Here is an 18,139-nt window from a genome sequence, read left to right as displayed (position 1 = left end):
GAAAGCGCAACAAAAACTTTTCCAGTGAAAACGGAGCGTCATTACCGTTCAGCATGCCTCGTTGTGCTTTTTTTCAAATGTTTTTTGTGATCGTGTCTAGCGGAAAGCGCTAATGCGTTTTTTCTACCCATAAAGCTGAAAATCCAATGTTTCACACCTGGTTTTTCAACCTCTTCTTAAAATCCCAGGCCCATCGAGACAGAGGTCAAGGGTCCTCATATCGGTACAGTCTCAGTGTTAGCCGATTTGCCCGTTATGATATTTAAAATAAAAAAACACGTTATTGATAACATTTTTAAGTTCTTTAAAACACTAGTATAGAAATCCACTTTGCTATCAATACAGCTACATTTCCGAGACCTTTGCCTGTGTAAAACTGGAATTGTGTGATCAGATACTTTTAAAAACTAATTTAATGACCCCCCTCCATCTTGCAGTATGTGTGTTTTTCATTTATCCATTGGAGATCCCCCTATGAAAAGTATATAAATCATGTCACGGTCACCCCGGTGTTCACACTTGGGCGTGAGTACCACGACATTCTGAGGAATATAGCGGGGAATTTGTCGGAGGATCCTCCTGCTCATTTCCCCTGGTTTCCTGCCCCCTACCGGTGAAAACACGTCACGATCTACAGCCCTGCACCTTCACCCAGCAAGGTGAGGGTCTTTTCCAGCTCAAACAAGAACTAAACCGAACCGCTCCCGTCCGTCTGGAACAAAGTCGCTCTTGCTGAGAGCGGTATTACCTGTACAACAGCGGTCGAGCGCTTAACTTGACAACTCTGCCCACGCACGAGCGTTTAGGAGTGCTAATGCAATTATATATAATGTTTCTACATTTATTTTGATTACGTTCATACCCGTGGACGGATTGGCAAAACGGGCTCTGTCCGGCTGGAGAAAATGCAGCTATTGTCACAGTTAAAAGAGTAACCTGTCCTGCTGGGCTCTGAGTCCAAACCTCAGGATCCTTCTGAGATCCTGCCAGGAAGAACTGCGCCATCCTCGCGATCTTAACATTGATATACAGTACCACAGTTAATTGCGGTGCTATATGGAGGGGTGACAAATGGGTCTTTTCAAGCACATTTAATTTCCGTGCTTCGTGAAAAGAATTTAAACCTCTAGTACAGAGCAGTTTTGAGTTCTCGCGAAACTGGGTGCTGGCTCATTTTTTTTTATTGGCTGATGCAGAATGGAATGTTAATCGACAGTTTTCCCAAGAGCAATTGGAGCGCCTTTGACACGATTATGTCTTCAGGAATTGGGGCCCTCTCAAAAGTGCTTCAGTCCAGAGAGAGACTGTGGGGTCATGCGTCTCTTAGGAAAGGGAAAGAGTTCCTCTCTTAGGGAAATTAGGAAAGGAAATAAAATCTGTTGTGTTCGGTCTTCAGCCTTTAACCGAGGAAGAAACGGGGTGCAAAGAGACGGTATTGAAGACAGGAACAGTCATCGCTTCTCGTAGGTAGGGTGAAGCGTGTAACATGACCAGCAGGGGTCTCTCTCCTCTTTTCGTTTGAAGGCAGCAACACCGGATTTAATAGCACAACATCATCTTGATTTAAGAGACACAGCTGGAATATTTTGCACATGCTGTACAACGTGTAAACAAAAATATTTCAACTGTTTAAAGGAGATGAGATGTTGAGAGAAGACCCTTTTTTTCTAAGATTTCTTTCTTCATGTTCCTTGCCCTTAGTGGTATATCCTTTTACATACAGGTGAAAGAACGTTTGCATTGAAAAGCTTCGTGATTGAGGACAGGTCTTCATCACTTGCTGCTTAGAGATGAAAAGCACAGCAGCCGTGAGACAGGCCAACCCCCTGACCCCAGATTTTGGAGATCCCATGAAGGGGGTGTTTCTAAGAGCATGTTTGAGACCCTCCTACCTCAGGGAGTCTTTATGCTGAATTAAGGGACCAGAGATACTGTGGTCAGGATGCTGAACGTTTTCGGTAAACATGAAGCAGCTGGCAATATAGACTAGAGTCTTTTTTGATCCAGGTTAAAGTAAACTAACTGTTCCCAAGCAGTTCCGGGTTCAAGCCCTGTCACTGCACGTGAAGCTGGCGAACCTCCGTGTTCTATATTTCCCAGAGATGTCAAACCCAAGTCCTGCAGTCTGGAGCTGTTGACTTACAGTGCCTTGCGAAAGTATTCGGCCCCCTTGAACTTTTCAACCTTTTGCCACATTTCAGGCTTCAAACATAAAGATATAAATTTTTTATTTTATGTGAAGAATCACCAACAAGTGGGACACAATTGTGAAGTGGAACGAAATCTATTGGATTTTTGAAACTTTTTTAACTAATAAAAAAATGAAAAGTGGGGCGTGCAAAATTATTCGGCCCCTTTACTTTCAGTGCAGCAAACTCACTCCAGAAGTTCAGCGAGGATCTCTGAATGATCCAATGTTGTCCTAAATGACTGATGGTGATAAATAGAATCCACCTGTGTGTAATCAAGTCTCTGTATAAATGCACCTGCTCTGTGATAGTCTCAAGGTTCTGTTGAAAGCGCAGAGAGCATCATGAAGACCAAGGAACACACCAGGCAGGTCCGTAATACTGTTGTGGAGAAGTTTAAAGCCGGATTTGGATACAAAAAGATTTCCCAAGCTTCAAACATCCCAAGGAGCACTGTGCAAGCGCTTGAAATGGAAGGAGTATCAGACCACTGTGCAAGCACTTGAAATGGAAGGAGTATCAGACCACTGCAAATCTACCAAGACCTGGCCGTCCCTCTAAACTTTCAGCTCAGACAAGGAGAAGACTGATCAGAGATGCAGCCAAGAGGCCCATGATCACTCTGGATGAACTGCAGAGAACTACAGCTGAGGTGGGAGAGTCTGTCCATAGGACAACAATCAGTCTTAAACTGCACAAATCTGGCCTTTATGGAAGAGTGGCAAGAAGAAAGCCATTTCTCAAAGATATCCATAAAAAGTCTCGTCTAAAGTTTGCCACAAGCCACCTGGGAGACACCCCAAACATGTGGAAGAAGGTGCTCTGGTCAGATGAAACCAAAATCGAACTTTTTGGCCACAATGCAAAACGATATGTTTGGCGTAAAAGCAACACAGCTCATCACCCTCAACACACCATCCCCACTGTCAAACATGGTGGTGGCAGCATCATGGTTTGGGCCTGCTTTTCTTCAGCAGGGACAGGGAAGATGGTTAAAATTGAGGGGAAGATGGATGCAGCCAAATACAGGACCATTCTGGATGAAAACCTGTTGGAGTCTGCAAAAGACCTGAAACTGGGACGGAGATTTATCTTCCAACAAGACAATGATCCCAAACATACAGCAAAATCTACAAAGGAGTGGTTCACAAATAAACATATCCAGGTGTTTGAATGGCCAAGTCAAAGTCCAGACCTGAATCCAATCGAGAATCTGTGGAAAGAGCTGAAAACTGCTGTTCACAAACGCTCTCCATCCAACCTCACTGAGCTCGAGCTGTTTTGCAAGGAAGAATGGACAAGAATTTCAGTCTCTCGATGTGCAAAACTGATAGAGACATACCCCAAGCGACTTGCAGCTGTAATCGCAGCAAAATGTGGCTCTACAAAGTATTAACGCAAGGGGGCCGAATAATTTTGCACGCCCCACTTTTCATTTTTTTATTAGTTAAAAAAGTTTCAAAAATCCAATAGATTTCGTTCCACTTCACAATTGTGTCCCACTTGTTGGTGATTCTTCACATAAAATAAAAAATTTATATCTTTATGTTTGAAGCCTGAAATGTGGCAAAAGGTTGAAAAGTTCAAGGGGGCCGAATACTTTCGCAAGGCACTGTATAGGTCTATGAATTGGCTTCATCACTCTGTCCTCCTCCCCACTGATAGCTGATGTGTGGTGAGCGTACTGGCGCACTATGGCTGCCGTCGCATCATCCAGGTGGGGCTGCATATTGGTGGTGGTGGAGGGGAGTCCCCATTACCTGTAAAGCACTTTGAGTGGAGTGTCCAGAAAAGAGCTTTATAAGTGTGAGCAATTATTATTATTATTATTATTATTATTATTAGGTCGCCCTCTAGTGTCTGTAGGTTGTGTTGTCTGAACTCCTCAGCAAAATGACTGATAATTCCGAACCGTTTTTAACAGAGTAGAACAGGGGTGGCTAGCGCACATCCTGAAGAGAGTCACCCTTAACGTGTCAATTTCTAAAACAAGCCTGTTTTGACTACTGATTTATCCAGCTGGTCAGTGTCCACATCTGAGCTACACGTGCTCATCAGGCTGGAGCTTTTCCTAGTTTCTGTGGCATTTCATAGATAAGAGAGCATGTGAGCCCCCCCATCGATCTTAGGGACAACCCTCCCACCACAGCAATGCTTCTCCCCCCCAGCCGGGTGGATTGGGACAAGCTGGGGGTTAAGTACCTTACTAAAGGTACAACAGCAGTAGCACCAGTCTACTGGTGACCCACCAGTCACCCACTCGGCAACCCAACCCCACCCGCCACGTTGTCTAGGTATCATTTGAAATCAAAATACTGTACAAGCCAGTTCCGTTATAAGCTGCCCCCTCCGTATGTTGTTTTGCATTGTCTATCATTGATAAATTGAGAAAGTCGACATAAAAAAACCCTGCACTTCTATCGTTTTCAGGGCACCAAAGCCAGCAACATCAGTGGCTTATGGAATATTTTGCTTTGGAAATATTGCAAAGAACAAAATCTGACGTTAAAAGTAGACAGTGCTATTGCACATGACTTAGATAATGAGTTGCTGTTTCCCAGTATTGAAGCTGAGTTCTTACCACCACACAGTACACTGCTGACCCAATCAGTGGATCCAGGTGTCAGCAGTAGTTTACTGATTACATGCGTGAACAGTGTGTTCAAAATACAAATCTGCCCTCAAGCAGTAACTGACCTTGTTAGTTTTGAAGAGACCACAAATCGAAAGAAGCTGGTGACATATATATTTTTTTTTTTATTATTTTATATGAGTTCCAAGTAAATCTATACACTTTTGTCTGAACTGTATGTTGTGAATGTATCTTAAACTCATTACATTATTCCTTATGGATATTAATTTATTAAGTCATTTCTCTATACTGTACATTTCATCATTTAGGAATCTAACCTGGTCTTATGACGGAACCTTCTGACAGTGTTTGAACAGCTAAACCAAAGTAAAATCTAACTTATGGCTCCTGATCCGACTATATTCAATTCATTCATTTGGGAAAGCCTCCCACTTTAAAAGTTTACGCTCTTACAGTCCTGAACCCCCCATATTTCCATTATTCTTATGGAGAAAAGTTCCACTTCATGTGTTGTTTCAATATATGGCATGATTTTCAGGTCTCTAACTCCGAGGATAACCGGGACAGCCTGCACCTACACCCTGTAGCTCTCAAGGATCCCAGCTGGCTGCGTACGGAAACACACGTGTGCCAAAGTCTTCGCAAACTGAGTTTAAGGGTGGCTCATAAACCCTGCTGCCCGCCCCCAGATTAGAAGAAGGATGCTGCATTTATCAGATGAAACCGCCTTGCTTTTTTTCTTGCTTCACCTCATGTTTGGTGCTCGGTCAGTGATGCGGCCTCCTGGGCTGCACGGCGTGTGCCGATCCACATGGAAACTGAAAGAATGCACTCTGCTTTTGAGCACCATCAACTTTATTAAAAAATAGCAAAGATAACAACAACAAAAAAACCACCAGAATGAAGATGCAATGTCCAACATGTTTACTGACTTTGCACTCAACAGCGCTGCTCTCTGTAGCTGAAAACCATTGTTACGGAAAGAACATGAGTAGCTTGCAAAAGGCAAAGGGGATGTCGGAGAACTGTAGGACAGTGGTTTTATATGGCGAGAGCAAAACACAGTGCACTTCCAGGACTGACACGATGAGGTTAAACCTCCCACCTCCCACCAATGCTGGCACCCCTTTATTTAGCTGCATTGTCAGGAGAAATGGGGGTGAAGTACCTGTGCACAAGAAGACAGTGCGATCCTGGGACAGGAGGACCCCAACCCTCAGTGATCAGGTAAGGGGTACACAGTTTCAACCACCTCTCCAGACTGACGCCTAGGCAACACAGCTGGGGCATGTGAAAACTGTCTTTGCAATGGGGTTACTTTTACAGAGAAAGAGAGAACAGCATGATGACATTTCCTTGCAAAATTTAAGACTCAAGTTAGGAAACATTTACACAAAGGTTATCCAGCCATGTTATTGAGGCTGATCACCTGAAATCCTTCAAGACACGGCTGGATGACAACAAATAAGATAGTATTGAGTGAATGAGCTTGGTGACCTGAATGACCTCCTCTCTTTTCTTGTGCTCTTAAAATGAGCACCCTGCTCTATTCTTTGAATGTGGGGTGCAACTCTTGTTTTTTGTCCAAAGTGCAAAGACGTGACCTTTGGAACTTCACCATGAATGGCTGTTTCTGGGCTTTTGATATCCTATTGACTAGCTATAGCAGAAGAAAGAGCTAAAAATGTGCTGAAACATTTCCTTGGGGCTCAGGGCTGTGGGCTTTGGGCCACGCTGGGACAGCCAGTGGAGGGCAGGGGACAGGACACACAAGGTCTTGTGAAACTGAAGCGATCCTCCTGCTCACCATTCGCAACCACGCTGGGTACCACTGTGCTGCTGGAATACGCCTGGCCTTCCCATCGGAAACCTTGCCGTGTTCCCCGTTCACAGCGAGCGGGGTGAGCTGGGGGGGCCGGCTGTGGCGTTCCAACAGGGGGCGTGGCTGGTGGGCTGACACGGTGGAGGGGGGGTTGTCAGGCGTGCCTCTTCATGTGCAGCGCCAGGTGGTCGGAGCGAGAGAAGGCCCTCTCGCACAGCAGGCACTGGAATGGCCGCTGGCCAGTGTGCTTGCGGTAGTGGCGTGTCAGCTCATCGGAGCGGGCAAACTTCCAGCCACAGCCCTCCCAGGTACAGTGATAGGGCTTCTCACCTGAGAGAGACAGACAGACAAGGGCCTGAGCGACTTTCAGAAACTGCTGCAGCAGTGCAAGTCTGCACTGGTGTTGTCAAAGGCCACCCCAGGTGTCCTGGGAGCTTGGCCTAGTCTTAGTTTGTCTCTCTGAAACCAGACCATTCTTTCATGGTGTGTCAGAAACTCTAGAAACCATACCCAGAAGTAGTTTGTGTATGTTTTCAGTCACTGTCTCAGTCCAGATCACATGCAGTGCATTTTTTCCTAACAGTCAGGACTTGTAGGGTAACCTGTTTTTTTATATAATTAGGCACAAATAAAGGCACAATTTGTGGTCTTCTGCAGGACTCTCTGGGCGGTCCTACACTGTGCATGTCCCATGTCAGCTGTACAGTACAGTCCACTGAGATGCAGCTTTGCTAAAGATCTCCCAGACGCAGGTATTTCCAAGAAACGTAAATCATTACTGACACAGCATACTATCATTCTTCTGTTGTACTGTAAACTGTTGGTTTGAAATTCTTTCTTGGACAATTATGTCCAATCAGTGCGCTCTTGAGTTAAACTGTGTAGATCACTGACTGGAGATGCATTTCCACACCCAATACCGAGAACTGGTATATTTGTTGTGTCAGTGTTCAAGAATGTTTCTGTGTTTACAGTTAACTTATCTCAGCTCAAAATACAACCAGCTGGGAAAATAAAGGAAAAGCACTAGGGATCAAGGTCTAGCAAATTCTACACATTAGTTACTTGAGTCATGTTAACATACTTGCAGTAACATGTTATCATGTTGTTAAGGGTACTATATGTTGCTAGCATTTTAACTTATGAATGCTGTATGAGTGGTTAAGAACAAGCTATAAAGCCATGAATCAGTCCATCAGAAAATCAATTAATGAGTTCCCCAATCAATAAATGAATTGGCCAATAAACTGGTAAAATCAGGCGAGCGAGCCTTATAGAATATTGTAACAAGCAAGTAAAAAATATTGTCATATAATTGTTTTGTAGCAAATAATGGTAAAAGAGGATTATGCTATTATAGCTAATATTATTCCATACACTGAGTCCATATACAGTATAACAGACTAAAGTGTGGATAAAATGTAAAAGACTGAGCTGTGCAGAGGCTGCAATACTAGACTTCCACTAACTTGGACTTTAATCTAAACAATAATCAATCAGCACCTCAGATATTGATATAACATCTTGCAGTTTTAATTGTACCACTGTTCTATCAGTCATACCAGAATCTAGATCATTAAATGCATCAGAACAATTGTTGATACCTAAATAGGGTAGAATCAGCAAACGTAGAAGCTGAAAAGGAAATTCGGGATGGGTCAAACACATGGCAGATATTCAATGTGGGCATGTACAGTATAGGTACAGTAACAGAAACATAATCTGTAGATATAAAATAAGTTTGAATAAGCTACTATACTTTTAAAAAAGACTTTACATGGCATATTTATATTTTAATTTATAGACTGTGGAGGAATAAGCAAACAAGGCTAGGATATTTAGTTTGGTGTAAAATTTTATTTAAGGCTTAACTAGATTTAAAATGTGTGATAGTAAGACCTCTTTTAGATTAGTGTACAGATTTGGTCACCACATTACAAAAAATACATTGTTACTCTGGAATCATTGTAGAGAAGAGAGACCACAAGCTTCCTAAGCTTAAGGACATGCTGAAGGAACTGAACATTTTTAGTCTTAGAGAAAACTATAAGGGGACCTGATTCAAGCACTCTGAATTCTCGAAGGCTTTGACAGAACCAAACCACATGACTTCTGCAGAATCAGCAGTAACACATGAACTAGAGGGAGCAAGTGGAAAATACCTGGGACTGCATTTCAAACTGAGAAGAGGGGGCACATACAGTATTTACTGTAGTGTAAATGGTTGTAGTGTAAAAGTGTTGTGGGAGTGTGGAACAAGCTAACTAGTCTATTGGCTTGTTGAAACTGAAATCTTTCAAGATTTGGCAGCATAAGATCCTTTAGCTATCAAAGGGTTTAACTATTAAATAAGATCAAATAGCTATTAAGAGCAACCAAACATGCTAGTCTCGTGTTTTTACAGTGCTGCATAATTGTAATGCTCATACATTACCTCGAACAAAGACATGAGATGAATGCATGTACTGTATTTTTCCCCAATGTGTGATAGTTATTCTTTATACAGTTGAACTGCAGGTTCGTAAGCAAAGAGGTTAGCTGTCAGTGTGCAGTATTGCATCAGCTGTCCACTCACACAAGGAAGAATGAGATTCTGGAAGGGGCCTGTTTAGTATCCTGTATTTAGTATTGCCCCCCAAATTGAAGAATTATGACCTCTCTTTTTTCCACCAAATGAGTTTTTTTAACTTAACGTGTCTGAAAATATATATATAATACTAGATTATAAAGTGACTTTCACTTGACACTCGTCCTTGTGTGAGTAGCCTTGGCTCTGTTTGTGGTCTGTGGTCTGTTCTCTGCGGTGGGGACTGTGGGGGACGGGGAAGCCTGGCTGGTTTTGCATGGCACGGCGTGCTACCTGTGTGCGTGCGCAGGTGGGCTTTGAGGTGGGAGCTCTTGGTGTACGTCTTCGTGCAGCCAGGGTGCTCACAGCTGTGAATCGCCACCCTTTTCCTGGAAGATGTCTTGCGGGTGCGCTTCCCCTCTTGGCCTGCAAGTGGCGCTAGCAGGGCAGGGTGAGAGGAGGGTGAGACGCCCGGGCCTTGCACTGGGGCCACGAACAGCCCAGGGTGGCTAATGGCACCTTTGTAAGCTACGGCTGCTGGATAAGGCGTGTAACCGCTTAGACACTGCTCAGGGTAAAAAGCGTGTTGGCTGTGGTGGTAGCCTGGCACAAAGCCATAGTGGCATTGCTGGGTCATGGGAGGGTCTATAATAGATGGCCTGTTTGGAAGAAAGTGGCTGTTGGAGAAGGCAGGGCCTGGGTAGTGTCCCAGATTGCATGCTTTCCCTTTCACTGAGCCTACACAGTCCATATCTTCATTTCTCTCCTGTTCACCTCCCAGACAGAAGGCAAAGTGCTCCGCAGGTGAGGATTCGAAAGCGTACAGCTTTGACTGGTAATCCCCCGTGTAAGTGATCTGGCTGTTCTGGAGCATGTCTGGGAAAGTGGAAAGAAGGGGCTGAGGGGAGAGGAGCTCTAACATCAGGCTGCTGTTGGCTTGGAGCTGCTGGTCCATATTGGGCTGCTGTTTCAATATAACCCCTTCCTCCTCCTTGACTTGGTACAATCCATTGTGTCCCTTCCTCTGCTCTGCCTGCAAGGGCTGATGGGAATTGCAGTTCATTGCTGGACCCAGATCAGAGCCTGGGCTGTTGATGCCAGACAAAAGGAACTCCACATCCCAGCTGGCACTGTTCTCGTCCTCCTTATCCTCCAGTTCATTTCTCAGTGCCTTCTGGGGCTCATAGCTAAACCCAGGATCGGAACCCATTTCCATTTTTGTGATGTCCAAAGCTGGGGTCAGTGTGTCATCCTCCATTTTCCATGTCTGAGACAAAGACAGTTGACAAAAATCAGAGAGAAATAAAGTCGCACAGAACATCTGTTTCTTCAGTATGTTGCATTGAAATAAAAAATAACTGACAAAATAGAACAAATAATTATTTATAAGAACTCCCTATTTGAAATATTTGATTATTTGTGCATTTAATTACCCCAATTGTTTCATTATTGCAATCACTCCCTTTCAAATGTATCTGCTAAAAAGAGATGGGAGTTGACATTACCTTTACAAATATGTCTCATTGACCTCCCTTCAGATAAGTGTGTAGCCGTCGCAGTATTTATAGTAAGTAACAGAGTAACACTGGACTGGGACAGTAATTCAGCTGAGGTCCCCTGATTCACAGAGGCAGGAGTAAAAAGGAGGGGGCACACATAAGACCTGGGCTGGCTGAACTGGCAGCTGTGGGACGAGTTTGCACCCGTCTCTCTGCAAGCTCAACTCTCGCTTTTCACCGCTGAATTCAGACAGAGCACAGCCTCCTCAGCCGAGCTCTGGACTCTGACTTCCACACAGTGACACAGTGAATGGTTGTGTATACCGTACTGTTAAACAGCCAAACACTTTGTAGAGAAGCCTGTGTGCATTTTCAAATCCAGAGATTGCATGATATCAGTAAAGAAAAGCCATGTCTGATGCTGGCCTGCCTGATAAAGGCACTTCAGAGTCAGAGGTAGAAAGTTTATACAGTGGTGTGAAAAAGTAAGTACACCCCATGAAAAGGTTTGTCTTTTTTTACATTATTGGACAAAAGGATATTTTATCGTAATTTCAACAATACTGATAGATAAATGTGATCTCATTTTAAAAAATAACATTGAAAAATCACATTTTGCACTCATTTGTACTATTTAAATCAACAGAAATGCAATTTCCTTTAAAAAAACTTAGTACACCCCTACTTTATCATTGCATCAAATGCCTAAAATTAGAATCAGGTGCACCAAAACAGGTGCAATTGATTAGAACATCATTCGAGAGTAACTTGGAGGGCACTGCCTTATATAAACATCAGAAACCTACTGTATGATCTGGTTTGGTCTTAGCAAATGAAGTGTGTGGCTACATCATGCCAAGATCAAGAGAGCTCTCTGAGGCCCTCGGAAGAAAGATTGTTGATGCCTATGAGTCTGGGAAGGGTTTTAAAACCATTTCCAAGTAATTTATAGTCAATGACTCCGCTGTCCAAAAGATCATCTACAAATGAAGAAAATTTCAAACCACTGACAATCTATCCAGGCCAGGTCGTCCCACCAAATTCAGCCCAAGAGCTGACCGAAAAATGCTGCAGGAAGTCTCCAAGAACCCCAGGATAACACCAAGGGATTTACCGGCAAGTCTTGCCTCAGTCAATGTCAAAGTGCATGAGTCAACCATCTGAAAGAGACTGCACAACTTTGCCCTACATGCGAGGTCAGGAAGGAAGAAGCTTTTGAATATAGATGCACATATAGATGCACAACTGAAGTTGGCCAGACAACATCTAAGTGAAGATCAGGGCTATTGAAACAATGTTCTCTGGACTGATGAGACAAAGGTAGAGCTGTTTGGCCACAGAGCCAGAAGTCATGTTTGGCAAAAACCAAAAACTGCCAAAAGAACTTCATACCAACTGTAAAGCATGGTGGTGGAAGCATTATGGTTTGGGGCTGCTTTTCTGCCACAGGGCCTGACCAGCTTGCCATCATGGAGCCAACCATGAATTCCACATTGTACAAGAGAGTACTTGAGGAGAATGTGGGGCCATCTGTCAAAAAGCTGAAGCTGAACTGTAAGTGGACCTTGCAACAAGACAATGACTCAAAACACTCAAACAAATCCACAAAAGAATGACTCAAAAAGAAGAAATGGTGAGTTATGGAATGGCCAAGTCAAAGCCCAGATCTTAAGTGGACTTGAAGTGGGCAGTACATGCAAGAAAGCCCTCAAACATCACACAGTTGAAGGAGTTCTGTAAGGAGGAGTGGGCAAAAATTAATCCAAGTCGATGTAGGAGACTGATAGACAATTACACGAAACGCCTACAAGAAGTGATTTCTGCCAAAGGGGGCAACACCAGCTATTGAAGCTAGGAGGTGTACTTATTTCTTCCACAGCAGACAATTGCATTTCCGTCGTTGAATAAATGAATAATTTTCATTCTTACCTGTTAAATTAGATCACCTTTATCTATCAGTATTGTTGAAACAAAGATCACATATCCATACATGCAAATATGTTGAAAAACACACCTTTTCAAGGGGGTGTACTTACTTTTTCACAGCTTTGTACAGTAAATCCAGCAACAATATCAACTCAAGATTTATATTTAAGAGACCACCATAATGGTGACGGTACTACCTGATCTGAGGATGTTACCATTTGCTGGTACAGTCTGTAAAACAAGAACAAGTCACAGAGAAATAGAAACTTACTTAATAAAACTTACTTTCCCATTTTCCGGGGAGTTACAAAAGTTGGAAAAAGAGCTGAACGACGGCAGGACAGCCTGAGTCAGAGTCATCTTGTCAGTTTTCATGGATGATATTAAATGCAAAACAAACTGAAAATAACAAGTCTGACATTAAAGAAAAAAAAATACTCTCCTCTTGATCTCCTCTGCTAGATTCCTGAACTTTGTCTCACGGCTGAAAAATAAAACAGTGGAATTCAATAATAGTTACACACAGAAATTAGGAGACGTTTCACAACTTGTGTTCCATTTGGCCACTCATTCTCTCTTTCTCACATTCTTGCTCTGCTCTGTAGGTTTTACTCCTCTTTCTGCAAGGAGGGGGGGGGCTTGGCTCATGAATATTCAGTTGCTGTTTTTGCATGTTCCCCTCAACTGCTGCAAAGCACCAAGTTCCAGTGAATAAGCAAAAGGGGGGATCCTGCTATTTGTTACAGTATCAGCTCTCGAAGAGGGCGTCAGGTTTTCTTGTCTGAAGGCCGTGTGCTAACTGAGCTCAGAGCAGTGAAGTGGTCAACTGACCCCTCTTCAGTGAAACAGTAGAGTGGCTCACAAGTCCTCCTCTTCTAATAAAAAACGTTTAAAATAATTTCCAGTGTCTGAATTCAAACAACAGTGCCACTTTACTTTAAGTGACATATTTTGCCTGGAAGACTACTGAAAAGAATCAGTCCTTGTGCAAGGACTTGTATATCAGATGAATGGTTTGCAGTCTCCTGACTTTCTTTGTCCTTCTATTGCTTTCATAGAGTGTCCATTACGCCACCTGGTCTCTGGGATTCTTTGAGACAGGAAAGGATATTAAAAGTGTCTTCACTCAAAAGACATTTAAGGGTGGCGCGGTTGCTGAACTGGTAATGGTGTTTATTTGCATAGCAATCTAGATCACTATTTCTGTAACAGATCTTCCTAGCTAATTGCTGTTCAGTGGAATTGATTGTATTTGGAAAGCCAGTGTAAATGAGGGCAATACACATTTCATAAAAATTGAATTGTCACAATAGGTCATTGGTCATTAAACAAAGGTCAAGGGCAGAAGTATCAGGCTTAACCTTAAGATCGATGATCTTGTGCAACAATGTGAGCCAGATTCAAGGTGATTTGTCAGCTGCAGTGTTTTTTTCTTCATCCATCCTTTTTTTAACCTCTCAATCCAATACAGGGTTGGGGGAACCGGAGCCTTTACTGGCAAGAAATGGGCACAAGGGGGGGATTCACCCTGGACGAAACGCCAGTCTGTTACAGGGCATACATTGACACAAACACAGACACACACTCACTCACACCAGGAACAACAGTTTTCCCCAAAAGCCAATTGACCTACTGTACCAGTATGTCTTTGGAGTGAGGGAGGAAAGTGTTCCCTGTGTGTTAAGACAATTGCCTAGAAAAGCTGAGCACATTTAGCTAAATACATTAACTGAATGTAGAAGGTACTTCTATTAGCTACTATGGTAAGTAGCTAATACAGATCAACAGATAGCGAAGCATTGCTGCTGCTCTGGCCTGTATTGTCTTGCAGTGCCATGCTGAGCTTTCAATAACATACCTTGTAGGCCAGAGCAGATGTGATTCAAAATGTTCTATGTACATTGTCAGTACATTACTTCTGTAGACAGGTGTTTTTCAACTTGGATTATAGTACTTTTCACAGCCAATGCGAGTTATTAAAGAACAAATGGAAACTAAGATGCATGTTATTTTTAACCATTTATTTCCCATTGGGTGGCTGCTTGAAACTTTGTTTCAGTATAATTAGCTTTCATTTAGATAATTGAATTAATTTGAAATTAGATTTCAGTGGTGCATATCTGGAATTCCTTAGCAAGGCATCACTTAGTTTTAAATAAGTGGGATTTCCTAGAACACTGTGAGTCAGTGCGTGAACAAGCCACTCGCTTTGTTGCTTTGGTGGAATCCGAGTTAGAAATTTCAGCACAAGAGCAGCACATGGAAATCTGATTAATGCTTGAACCCTGGCTTGCAATAACAAGAGCCATTTCTGCATCATTAAAGTCATAGTCATTACAGTTGAAGTCAGACTCTTCTCTGTATCATTTTACTGCAAGAGCTTGGGGGAAAATGATGGAAAAAAGGAAATATCATACAGAAGACTTGGATAGATCATACTGATCACAAGCACAAATCAAGCAGCATCATGTTTGCTTAAGATGATTCATTTGATTTCTTCCAAAATGTCAGAGAATGGCATAGAAGTAACTCTAAAACAGAAATCTTTTGGCATATCATGTGTGCCATGATCCTTTATTATAAAGTAGTAGCCGAGCCATACAAAGGTCAAGCTTCAGGACACTGCGGTCCTTGTGGCGGCTTGTGCTTTGTGCTTAGAATCTGGTAACCTGGGTGTTTAGCATCCAGCAGGTCCTGATGCAGACGATCAAGTGCATGGTGGTTATGAACATCATGGGTGATGCAGTGGTTGTATTCCTGCACTTCAGATAGAAGTTGCCCTGATAGTAGAATTTTGTTTTGTAATCATATCATTGAATAAGAACATTATTGGTAGCAGAAAAAAACACCACAGGACAGCACGGAAGAGTTAGTCATTTGCAGAGCTGGTTCTGAAAATGTGTTGGCAATGGAGGTTTCTTAAATTACAGTTTGAACCACTCAGTGCTGTAATCATTTTAATGTTTTTTTTGAAGGGGTGGTTTATATAAGACATTACAGCAGTAAGAGATACTGACAATATGAAAAAAACATCCATAAATTTGGCACAGAGTTATCTTCCACTTATAAACAGGAGTGACTCAGATGTGGGAGTGATTCGTGTATTTGTATCTAAGAAAACAGGCTTTGTGCACTTAATAATGCGTGTGTGTAATCAGTATTCATTCTAAATGGTTTTCTTCAAAACGAATGTTCTTTTGTTAAACACACAAATGAAACTTTAAAAAGTGCATTTACAATAAATGGCCATAGAATGACATGCTAGCTCAGTCAGATCAGTAATGCTCCTCAGATTTCTTGTGGTGTAAATAAGGTAAAAGCACAGTGAGATGTGGTCATCATCATGGAGGCACAGTGAAGCACATGTATGCATTGGATACGCACTTTAAAACCCAAGGTAGTGCTGTAAGACCACCACGACTTCTTCCCTAGGACAATGCCTTCTCTGAGTGCTGTGCAAGGCAATCAGTAGAAAATCAGAGGGCTGCTTTTGAACCTGCCAGTTTTACATTTACATTTATTCATTTGGTAGATGCTTTTATCCAAATGGAGTTACGATAAAAAAAATACATCCAGTCAACGCGCAAAAGATGCATACTGTATATCCATATGCAGTTTCTCTGAATACTTATTTTGAACATGCTAAGTCTACATTATAAATTGATCAAACATCTTCTACGATGAGGCCGGTTGCTGTGAAAAGCTATAGGAAATGCATCTTCTCTGGTTGAATTTCTGTGTTCACCTGGATCCACATACATTTTCGTTATGTTTTTACCATAAAATGAAACTTTTATAGTAGATGCAATTGATGTGGTTGTGACAAACACTGCAAACTAAACTGCAGGGTTTGTGCAAGACTTAAACTCCATTACCATCCTGGTTAAAAGCTGAAGAACTGTGGCCTGCAGATCATTTAGGAGCAGTAAGTTAAACCCCATTTCATGTGGTGTTCTCGTTGACAGCTAGACTTTTTTTTTCTTGAATAGGGAAAAAAATTCTGTTCACTCTTTTACTCACTCCGCTAAAAAAAACAACAAACCTTTCTGCCTTTTTTTCTTTCGTTTTGTTGGAAGAGCGGTTTCCTGGAAGACCTGTGCTGTCAAGGGAGATTAAAACCGGGGCTGTTTATCTGCCATTCGGGAGCGATCAGCCGCTGACTGTCCTGGAGGTGATAACAGGGGCTTCGCTATTGGCATCTCCAGATGGGACTTTATTAAAAAAAAACAGATAAGTCCGCCAATTTTCCGCTGCTTTAAAGGCTTCTCGAAAAATGTTGTCATGCTTGTGAATGTATCAGAGAGTTTTTTTCTTAATTCCATTTAGATCTAACATCACAAAGGTTGCTGCAGAATAGAGTTCGATATCTCCCTTTCCCCTTGTTTCTTTTATTTGCTCCTCGTTGTGTTCACAGGGATGTGTTTAATAGTTATGGGTGTTACTTTTCTGCTGTTGTCGTTTAATGCTTCTTTACAGTTTTGGCACCCAAAAGGCAAGCGGGCTGTTTTTGCTCCGTTTAAAAATGCTTTTAATCAGCCTGACATTAGTAAAATATAATTTATTGTATTGGGATAAATACAGAACTTCCTGTCCAAAATGTAATAATGGAGTGCACTTGTTCAGAGGTTCTGAAGTGTTCCTGCTCGGTGTGAGATAAATCAAAGAGTGAACAGTTTCCCACTGTTTTTTGCAGGTACATGATGAGATGACCTCTTTTAGTACAAAAGGCAGTTGTGGTCTATTCACTGATAAGGAATGACTTGTGTTCCTAGCAGCTTTGACTTTAATGGCTGAAATGTCTGCTACCTCAGCGGATTTGGTTCTAGGCTCTTTCCCATTCTGATGCTCGGTCTCAGGAAAGGCAGTACCTCACCGGCTCTGTTCTCTAGCCCATCTGAAAGGCCATTGGTTTCTGACACCAATTGCCTGCAGTAAAGGGAGATGTATTTATCTTGTGCCACAGGGCTTTTTGCAGAAATCCCTCAGGAGCATGCACGGACTGACCTTGGAAATCATCCAGAATGAGAGTGCACACACAGACTATAAAACTTAAAGCATTGGTAAGGCTACTCACATGCTTTCTTGAGTTTAGCCTAGTACAGTTCCTCAGTTAGTTTCACATTAAGCTTAGATAAGCAGATCAGAATACGGGGGGAGGTGTATAGCCATTCTTTGTAGATTCCTTACCTACATACAGTATTAGCGCTTTTATTTTCCCACACATGGCAAGCAGCTGGGTTTGGAAGTGGGGTGTGTGAGAGAAGCATCTGGACCCACAAAGTTGGAAAATGCTGCAACCCTGTGTCCTCTGCCGTCTGCGGCGAGCTTGCCGACTCGCTGTGGTCTGTGGCATCGGTCTTGGCTGCCATCCTGAATCGGCAGATGCCCGCACGCGCCTGAAGGGCAAAACGTCTGCCCTGCCAGTACAGAAGGGCTCTCAGACAAGAAGAAATGGCTTCCTACACCTGTTGAATCAACTGGCCAGAGAAGATCTTGCTCCCATGGTTGTATTGTTCCTGCCACCTTACCATGAAATAATTCAAT

General features: G+C 42.6%; 1 protein-coding gene across 2 annotated transcripts; it reads right to left on the bottom strand.

Moving 5' to 3' along the window:
- Window positions 1-5,619: 5,619 nt before the first annotated feature.
- Window positions 5,620-13,166, bottom strand: klf1 (Kruppel like factor 1 (erythroid)). 2 transcript variants are annotated; one of them, XM_015348984.2, is made up of 3 exons: window positions 12,867-13,166; window positions 9,465-10,437; window positions 5,620-6,934 (listed from the first exon to the last, which is right to left on the bottom strand). In XM_015348984.2, exons 2-3 carry the CDS (start codon window positions 10,426-10,428, stop codon window positions 6,759-6,761), a joined length of 1,140 nt encoding a protein of 379 aa, XP_015204470.2. In that variant the 5' UTR covers window positions 10,429-10,437; window positions 12,867-13,166; the 3' UTR covers window positions 5,620-6,758. The 2 variants fall into 2 exon arrangements, with proteins under 2 accessions (XP_015204470.2, XP_015204469.2); XM_015348983.2 differs by having other exon boundaries at window positions 12,881-13,166.
- Between the last annotated feature and the right edge of the window lie 4,973 nt (window positions 13,167-18,139).

Source organism: Lepisosteus oculatus, chromosome 11 (assembly GCF_040954835.1).
Source record: "Lepisosteus oculatus isolate fLepOcu1 chromosome 11, fLepOcu1.hap2, whole genome shotgun sequence".
Lineage (NCBI taxonomy): Eukaryota > Metazoa > Chordata > Actinopteri > Semionotiformes > Lepisosteidae > Lepisosteus > Lepisosteus oculatus.
Note: the sequence above shows the minus strand (reverse complement) of the source record. Positions and strands in the feature narration are given on the sequence as shown.

Excerpts from the sequence above, each read along its gene's own strand:
- klf1 (XM_015348983.2), bottom strand. The coding sequence starts at position 12,970 with ATGAAAACTGACAAGATGACTCTGACTCAGGCTGTCCTGCCGTCGTTC. Across the intron at positions 10,438-12,880 it reads ACTCCCCGGAAAATGGGAAA|ACATGGAAAATGGAGGATGA; the intron begins GTAAGTTTTATT and ends TCTTTGTCTCAG. Across the intron at positions 6,935-9,464 it reads CCACCTGCGCACGCACACAG|GTGAGAAGCCCTATCACTGT; the intron begins GTAGCACGCCGT and ends TGTCTCTCTCAG.